The 9102-nt window shown below is 36.3% G+C and overlaps 2 protein-coding genes across 2 annotated transcripts; one reads left to right on the top strand and one right to left on the bottom strand.

Annotated features, from left to right (window-relative positions):
- Nucleotides 1-1409: 1409 nt before the first annotated feature.
- Nucleotides 1410-2671, bottom strand: LOC112421798 (protein MAINTENANCE OF MERISTEMS-like). Its single transcript, XM_024783535.2, has 3 exons — nt 2037-2671; nt 1782-1937; nt 1410-1580 (listed from the first exon to the last, which is right to left on the bottom strand). Exons 1-3 carry the CDS (start codon nt 2550-2552, stop codon nt 1410-1412), a joined length of 843 nt encoding a protein of 280 aa, XP_024639303.2. The 5' UTR covers nt 2553-2671.
- Nucleotides 2672-5643: 2972 nt separating this feature from the next.
- On the top strand, nt 5644-6492 carry LOC11413440 (cysteine-rich receptor-like protein kinase 10). Its single transcript, XM_024784917.2, has 3 exons — nt 5644-5793; nt 5929-6139; nt 6254-6492. Exons 1-3 carry the CDS (start codon nt 5644-5646, stop codon nt 6490-6492), a joined length of 600 nt encoding a protein of 199 aa, XP_024640685.2.
- The last annotated feature ends 2610 nt before the right edge of the window (nt 6493-9102 follow it).

Here is a 9102-nt window from a genome sequence, read left to right as displayed (position 1 = left end):
CGTCGAGCGTTGGACGTTTGTACCAAATGTTTTCCACCATCCTTGTGTCTCTGGGGTTGACTCCTTGGTTGAATTCAGTCAGTTTATCCTTGAGACCTCTTAACGTTACACCAAGGCACCGAACCTTCAACCTCTGAGGTTCTCCGCCGTTGAATTGCGCATGAACGTCGATCCACCCGGCCATTGTTTTAAATCTACACAATAAGAAACTAAAAACAATCAATCAAAAACTTGATGTGCACATTATACATAGACTCTAAAATTCATTAAAATAACCCTAAAATTATAAATCATATACTCTTACTAAAATAAAAAAATTAATCACATAACATAAACATCATGCAAATATTTTAACAACATTAATCAACTAACATATACCCTAAAAATTAATTATAACATGTAAATCTACTAAAAAATAATAAATGTACTCAAAAACTAAAAAATAATAACATTTATAACAACTAAAATGTAAGTTAATAGCATTAATATTACTTACTTGTGATTTTGTTGAAAAAAGTTGGTTGGATTTGGTTGTGTTTTTTAGAGTGATGTAGTTAGCTTTTGAACAAATTATTTGAAAGATATGTGGATAATGGATGAGAGGAGATTCTGCCAGATTTTGTAGGGCATAAGATCCTCGGCAGTTAATTACCGAGGTTTTCCTCGGCAGTTTGCTGCAGCCGGATTTTTCAAAATTTCGGCAGTTAACTGCCGAGGAAAACTGCCGAAGAAAACCTCGGTAGTTAAACTGAGCATCCAAAACTTCACAAAATTCTCAATTTTTCTCCAATCTTCGCCAAATCTTATTTCACGAATTGCATGCAAATCAACGGGACACTTATATTATATAGTAGTGTTCAAGTTTGACTAGACAACTAAAACTTTGTCATTAGTAATAAAATATTACTACTACACTCTAGAAAAAAAGTAACGACCACGTCTCATTGAAAATTGCTTATTATCAATACATGAAGTTAGAAGAACAAACTTTAATTTTCATGCCGAGGAAATCTTCATAATTCTAAATATACATAAGTAAAACGAGCCCATGAAATTAGAAATAATGTCATAAAATTATAAATATACAAATATACAAATACACATAAGTCAATGTCATCAAAAGACTAAAACTAAAAAATAAGTCCTAAAAAAGGAAAATAGTACTACTGGTCCTGATCCTGCTGCTGATGGTGCCTCCTCCTCGGCCTCTGGGCTCTCCTCCTGGTCAAAATCGGCGCGATCTGCTCCCTCATATGGATCATGGCCTCAAACCACTGCTGAGGGGTCATGCTCATGACCTCCTCCTGGCCTAACTGCGCATCAGCGTAGGTAACAACGCCACTAACCATGTCGTAGGTGTCAGACGAGTTTCTCACCTCATACCGCTCCCACTGGTCTGCAATGATCTGCTATTCATTTGCAGGCCTCGGAAGATCTCCTGAAAGAGGTGGAAAGATCTGAGGGTGAGACACCCTAGTGTACCACAGGACATAGCCATCCGCCACCCGCCATGTATCCTCTCCTGCCTGCTCATCCCGATCGTCCGCCTTAATCGTGTGAGTGCGGAAGTCGACGAACACCTGCACAATGGAAGACGGTGGGAGGTCCCTAACATCAATCGGATGTCTGGGGATGGTCTGCACGTATCCGTACTGCCTCAAAACCCTCTCGGGCAAGTGACGGTACACCCTACGGACACCGCACATGATCCAGCCTGAATACCAGAAAATCTCCTCGAAGTCCTGGATCTCTCTGTGCTCCTCCTACGGCCTCCAACATACATCATCTAACTGTATATGATCAAGCAGTGACCGATACGTGATCCCCTCCCCATGACCCTTTTGGAGCTTCCACCTCGCTGCAACCGGATAGTTTTCCAGGTAGTCAGTGTTGAGATCAACACTGAAAAACCCTGGAAAATGCGCCAAAAACCATGCCTGCACAAACCAAACAAATAACATTTATAAATTATTACGCACGGAAAAATATAACAAAAATATAAAGTTAATATAAATATAAAATTTAAGTTTTCTTACAGTGAGCAGTGTCACGCTCCCCCCAAGCGCTCTGTGTCCAGGCCTACATGCATCCGCCAACTCGCCGTATAGGTAGGCGAGGGTCATACCTCCCCAGGAATAATTACGCATCCCTGCGTAGCCGTCCGCCATGGTCGTCAAATATATCAGCTCGATGCGCTTGTTGCTTCTATCGCCAAACAACAAGCATCCGACCAAGTACAGAAGGTAACACCGGACGCAGTATGTCCTGACCCTCGCCAGCTCCTCAGGATCCTCCGTACCCGCCAATAAGTTGGCCCTACCAAGGTACGTGGTATACAAGTCCCTCAGCCTCGGGTAGCTAATGTACCCATCGTACTCCTGGTTGCAGATCTTTTCAGCCTCATGCTGGGCTACACCCAGATACGTCATCAGCAGTGCCGCTCCCTCATGCTTGGGCATCTTCTTCCCATGATCCAACATCCGCCCCTCAATAGGAAGATGCGTGAGACATGCGACATCGTCCAATGTTACAGTCATCTCCCCCATCGGCATGTGGAAGGTGCTGGTCTCCGGATGTCACCTCTCGCATAAAGTCAGCAGCAGGGCATGAGGCACGGTGGAGTACCCCAAGTAAACCAAATCATGTAGCCCGCTCTCCTGAAGCGGATCCCAAAACCAATTCTCATTCCCGTTAGGGCGACCGAGAGTGAGAATCTTGGCCCCATGATTAATCGGTTTAAGCACACGGATCTTACGAACCTGAAATAATAGAACAATAAATATGGTTTAAACAAAAACACATATAAAGAAAACAATTAAACATAAAAAATAGAATTAAAAAAAAAACATATCAAAGTGTATATAATAATTAAAAGAAACACACATTTAAAGAAAATAATTAAACATAAAGAAAAATAATTAAAAAAAAAACACATATAAAAGTGGATATAATAATTAAAACAAACACACATTTAAAGAAAATAATTAAACATAAAGAAAAAGAATTAAAAAAAAACACATATAAAAGTGGATATAATAATTAAACAAACACACGTTTAAATTAAAGAAAATATTTTAACATAAAGAAAAATCAATTAAAAAAAATACACTTACATTATTTGAATTATACCAGAGTGGCAATGCCACATGACCGGCATAAGAGTGGAGCAAGGACAAGTCAGCCGGTCCACCAGAAAAGGGAGGGTCCGTAGGTAACACATCTGGTGCAGCAGCTGCTGCAATGTCATCCTCGTCTCCTGCATCATGCTGCTGTGGTATATGATCCTGGTCATATCCACCGTCCGTCACATCATGCTGTACCTGATCCTGATAGTTCAGATACTCCACCCCAGTCTGGTCAACAGGCTGTGACGGGTCAACAACCTGTGACTCTTCAGGCTGTGGCCTGAGAGCATCCTGAGCCATCCACCCTCCGACCTCTACCCCTTTTTGGGATGTGGCCACTCTGCCTCTCCCTGCGGTGGCTCTGAATCATGGCACGCCTACCACCAATCATCTTCGATGGATCAACCGGGATCTGATCAGACATATCTACATAAAAAATTAAAAATTTAACATCATTTCCATAATCTAATCAAACACATTAAACCTAAATTAAACATAAACATAATCAAACTCATTAAAAGTACAACAATGAACATCATTTCCATAACCTGAAATCATTCAATATAATCATCATTACAATAAAATTTATGTCCATCATTTCCATAATAACCTAAACATCATTCAATAATTAACATACACTTAATCATTTCTATACAACTAAATCATTTGTGTCCATCATAATTCTCGTAACCTAAACTAACTAAAAAATCAAAATACACTTAACCAAACTATAATTAACATCATTTCTATCATTTCCATAACCAAACTAACTAAATAATCAATAAAATTGTCATTGAGACATTTTATCAAACACTTGGTGTGCAAAGTATAAAACATATTCAAATTGTGTTCATTTGCCACCATTCAAACCCACATTATGATTTAAACAATATAGGCAACAACTACATTTAATTATCAATTTCTAAACTACACATGCAATCATCAAATTCTCAATTTTGAATTCAACCCTAACCACATACAAACTACTCTAATTTTTTTAAAAAAATCAACCTAAACAAATTAACATTAACATTAAAATGATTGACACAACTTACTTGTGATAATGGCCACTTGATTTGCTTGCAATTCGTGAAAATGGATTTGGGGAAGATTGGAGAGAAATTGAGAATTTTGAAGGTTTTTTGGAAATGGGAGGTTCTGGTTCTGCGTTCTGGTTATGTTCAGATTTCCTCGGCAGTTAACTGCCGAGGTTTTCCTCGGGAGTTAACTGCCGCCGGTTTCCAAAAAACTTCGGTAGCAAACTGCCGAAGGGCATTTTCGTATTTTACTCGTGTGGCACAGCCAAACAACATGTGGGAACAACAATTTTCTTCTCTATATTATCTAGAAGGATAAAAAATGTCGACTTTGCTTATATTATGGATCACATCAATAGTAGATTGGATAGTTGGAAGACCAAAGTTCTTATCGTTTGTGTAGATTTCTCAATTGTATGGATAAAATGATCTGAAAATAAACAAGTATAGCATAATAGAAGAAATCAAGATAAATTGTTAAAAGGAAAAAGAAAATGTTAATAACTTCCTTTGGTTTAATCACCCTCGTGATCACTGAATTAGACAAAAGTTGTGTTACATGAAAATTTGAATGCCTAAAATAACATGGAGCATTTGAAACATTAGAATTCTTGCAAAGAAACTTGGAAACTTGAAACATTATACTCTAGTGTTCTCTCTTACTATCCGTTATATCAGAAATTAGCAATAAAAACTTAATGTCATAGTGTTCATACATTAGATTCAGACTCAGAAGATGTATTTTTCTTCAACTCATACAAATTGGTATTTTTGTTTCCATACTCTAATGTCTCAATCAACTCTCACGGGAGTAATAACCATTAACCAATAAGGAGATACCATTGGTTATGACGTTTAAAATACACTAGACTTCTTCAGTTCAACAGTTCTGCAGAGGAGATTTTGATCCACAAAACTGTTGTAAATGTCTCCACAATTCAACAGTTCTGCTTACACAAAACTGTCCATACCGAAAAGAAGCAATTGGTTGGATTGACAACTGCATGCTGCGTTACTCAAGCCGGTCAATATTTGGACTAATGGAAACAGCATCTGGATTATCTATGTGGAATCCGTTTAATGCAACGAATGTGGATAATTACAATAAAGTATTGAGAAAATTGTTATATGATTTGAAAAATCAAGCTGCAACTGGTGATTCTATGAAAAAATATGCTACAGCAAATGTAACAGGTAATATAAATATAAAAGTTAATTAGAAAATTTTAGCAATAGTTTTTGTTTTTAAATACTAAACTACTACTAATAAGTCTAGCTAACTATTCTAACTAACATTTATATTTCTATTAACAGGTCCAAATTTTCAAGATATATATAGTCTAATGCAGTGTACACCTGATATAAGTTACTTGGATTGCAATCAATGTTTGGTTCAAGCTATAGCTAATCTTCCATCTTGTGAAAATAAGATAGGTGGGAGAGTTATTGGACCAAGTTGTATTCTTAGATATGAAAAATATATGTTCTATGAACTTCCTGTGCACCCGCTGCCGCCACCACGTACTTCACCATCTACCAATCACAAAGGTATGTATGCATGTAATCCTTCAAAAGGGGCTACAAATGACTTCTCTGATTCTAATAAACTTGGGGAAGGTGGATTTGGAGCTGTATACAGGTAGTTGCTTTCAGATAAATATATTAACTAGCAAAAATAAATTAGTATATTTTTAGAATATTGTAATACTTTACTTGGCTAAAATAAAATATATTTACTGTACTTACAACTAGTCGCGTCTTTTCAGGGTAGGCTCTCTAATGGACAAACGATCGCTGTTAAAAGGTTGTCCATGAATTCTGGCCAAGGAGATATAGAATTTAAGAATGAAGTGCTTTTAATGGCCAAACTTCAACACCGGAATTTGGTTAGACTACTTGGTTTTACTATTGAAGGGAGAGAAAGACTACTTGTCTATGAATTTATTCCCAATAAAAGTCTAGACTACTTCATATTCGGTATAATTAGAATATCGGCATAATTAGATTGTTGCACTATCATTCAACTTTGTTTCATTGTAAAAAGTAACTTTCATGATAGCCAAAATGTGGACGACTTTGTTATGTATGTAGATCCACTGAAGAAAGCACAATTAGATTGGGAGAAGCGCTACAAAATCATTCAAGGCATTGCTCGAGGCGTTCTTTATCTTCATGGGGATTCAAGACTGCGTATTATACACCGCGATCTCAAAGCAAGCAACATTCTCTTAGACGAAGACGTGAATGCTAAGATCTCAGATTTTGGCATGGCAAGACTTATTCTTGTGGATCAAACCCAAGCAAATACAAGTAGAGTTGTTGAAACCTAGTAAGTGTTAGATTATGTTTGAACTTTGAACTTACATATTATATCATGTAAATATTTTGTGTTTACTGTTTTCATTTACGCGCAACAATATTTGGCATGTAGCGGATATATGGCACCTGAGTATGTAATGCATGGAGAGTTTATGTTAATTAGTACCATCAATGTTTTGAACAAAATACAATGTCTTCGAACTCATAATTTTTTCCTGCGAATTGCTTAAACAGACTCCATATTCTGTTTGTAATATAACTAGTATGGAGAACCTGTGTAACACTTGGAGAGATGATCGTTGAAAGAATAAATTTAGCAACAACCGCGTTTAAGAAAAAAACACAGTATCACATTACATATATTAATGTTGTGTATCAACTGTCTCTTTTATAAATCTAAACATAATATTGACACACATCTATAAATCTAAACATAATATTTAAGAAGGCACATAGAGAACATTAGTTATGGAACAATATGCTCAAATTTGAAATGAGCATTAATGCGCAGAGCTTGGGTTTAGCGCCTTGGCTCTTCTGCAACCTGTGTTCTTTTTATTTTTCTAAACCTTCTATTTCCTAGGAGAAAGGGCTATGGTAATCTGAATTTTGACTGAGAGGTAAGTAGAGTTTGATCAAGGACTGTTCTAGTTAAAGTCAAATTCAAGTACTTACGGTTGAATCAACCTTATTTGAAGTTCATTAACCACTTGATGTGTTGATCGATTTACATTGATGTTCTTTAGTGTTATTGGATTAGTAATTCATTTTAGTTAGAATTAGTCTTATCTTTGTTTAGCAGTTTGTTTAGAAACTTGCATGTGAAGTAACTAACTCAAGTTACTTGCACGTGAAGTTATGAGTTTGTTTTAGTTGTTTTGTTGTTACATCACTTGATGTATAAATACTTCATTGCTCTTGTAAAGAGTAAGTTTAATTTCATCAATAAAATTTACAAGTTTTATTTTCATCTCTCTCTCAAAACAAGAAACCCTAATATCATCTTCTTCAATTGTACACAGTTTTTGTGTTGTTTTTCATTCAATCTTTACATATTGTTCCATAAAATTGGTATAACAAAGCCTGGTTCATTCATTGTTGTTAGAGAATTCGTGAAGAATGGTAACTCACAACAACAATATTCCTGCACATCTACCTGTTTTTGAAGGCAAGAACTTTGATCATTGGATCGTAAAGATGAAGGCGATCTTCAGGTTCCAGGATATACTTGAAGTTGTGAATGAAGGTATAGCAACACTAGCAGCGAATGCAACTGATGTACAACAAACAACACATATTGAAGAAGAAAGATGGGAAAACTATGTTCTTGATGCATCAGAGTGTAAGAAATGAGATGTTTGAGAAGATCATTCATTATGAAAGCGCGAAGGAGACATGGGATGCATTGGAGAAATTGCATTCTGGGGATGGTAAGTTGAAGAAGATGAGAGACTTCAAGCTTTGAGAAGACAATATGAGGTATTGACAATGGAAGAAGAAGAAACAGTTAGTCAATACTTTGATAAAGTGATTAATCTTACAATGGGGTGTGGACGTGTATGATACTAATATACTATCCGTACCCATGGGTATTCATTGACATCCCTACCTACCACCTCACACTTAGTTGCAGCTAAGAGGATTCTGAGATATGTGAAGGGTACAAGTAGTTATGGTATCCAGTACTCTAAGAATCAAAGTGGTGAACTAGTAGGTTACTCAGATTCTGATTGGATTGGTGATAAGGATGACAGAAAAAGCACTGCAGCTTATGTGTTCATGATTGGAAATGCAATTTTTTCATGGAGTTCTAAGAAGGAATCAGTGGTTGCACTTTGTTCTTGTGAGGTTGAGTACATTGCAGCTTCCATGACAACATGTCAAGCTCAATGGATCAACATGCTACTTATGGAATTGCAACTGGTGAAGGATGAGAAGATGGAGCTCAGAATTGATAGCAAGTCAGCTATAGACTTGGCAAAGTATCCGGTGGCACATGGTAGGAGTAAGCATATTGAAATCAAATTCCCTTTTCTAAGAAATCAGGTAAACAATGGAAAGTTGGAGGTAAAACATTGCAAAACAGATGAGCAGATAACAGACTTGCTCACAAAATCATTGAAGTCAAGCTTTGATTACTTGAAAATGAAGTTGGGAATGGCTGAAGCATCTAACTAAATAAATTAAGGTGGTGTACTGGATTAGTAATTCATTTTATTTAGAATTAGTCTTATCTTTGTTTAACAGTTTGTTTAGAAACTTGCATGTGAAGTAACTAACTCAAGTTACTTGCACGTGAAGTTATGAGTTTGTTTTAGTTGTTTTGTTACATCACGATGTATAAATACTTCATTGCTCTTGTAAATAGTAAGTTCAATTTATCAATAAAATTTACAAGTTTTATTTTCGTCTCTCTCTCTCTCAAAACAAGAAACCCTAGAAACCCTAATACCATCTTCTTCAATTGTACACGTTTTTGTGTTGTTTTTCATTTAATCTTTACACATTGTGTAATTTTGTCTGATGAGTATAAAGGAAAAAAAGAACATAATTTTAAGGCTAAATTATGGTTTTGGTCCCTGCAAATATGCCTCGTTTTGGTTTTAGTTCCTGTAAAGAAA

Source organism: Medicago truncatula, chromosome 5 (genome assembly GCF_003473485.1).
Source record: "Medicago truncatula cultivar Jemalong A17 chromosome 5, MtrunA17r5.0-ANR, whole genome shotgun sequence".
Taxonomy (NCBI): domain Eukaryota; kingdom Viridiplantae; phylum Streptophyta; class Magnoliopsida; order Fabales; family Fabaceae; genus Medicago; species Medicago truncatula.
Note: the sequence above shows the minus strand (reverse complement) of the source record. Positions and strands in the feature narration are given on the sequence as shown.

Bases quoted from the DNA above. Each gene is read 5' to 3' on its own strand.
- LOC112421798 (XM_024783535.2), bottom strand. From the start codon at position 2,552: ATGCCGATGGGGGAGATGACTGTAACATTGGACGATGTCGCATGTCTC. The intron at 1,938-2,036 runs GTAAGAAAACTT...TGGTTTGTGCAG, and splicing joins GGAGCGTGACACTGCTCACT to GCATGGTTTTTGGCGCATTT. The intron at 1,581-1,781 runs GTATGTTGGAGG...TCCATTGTGCAG, and splicing joins ATCATATACAGTTAGATGAT to GTGTTCGTCGACTTCCGCAC.
- LOC11413440 (XM_024784917.2), top strand. From the start codon at position 5,644: ATGTTCTATGAACTTCCTGTGCACCCGCTGCCGCCACCACGTACTTCA. The intron at 5,794-5,928 runs GTATACAGGTAG...GCGTCTTTTCAG, and splicing joins GGGAAGGTGGATTTGGAGCT to GGTAGGCTCTCTAATGGACA. The intron at 6,140-6,253 runs GTATAATTAGAA...TTATGTATGTAG, and splicing joins TCTAGACTACTTCATATTCG to ATCCACTGAAGAAAGCACAA.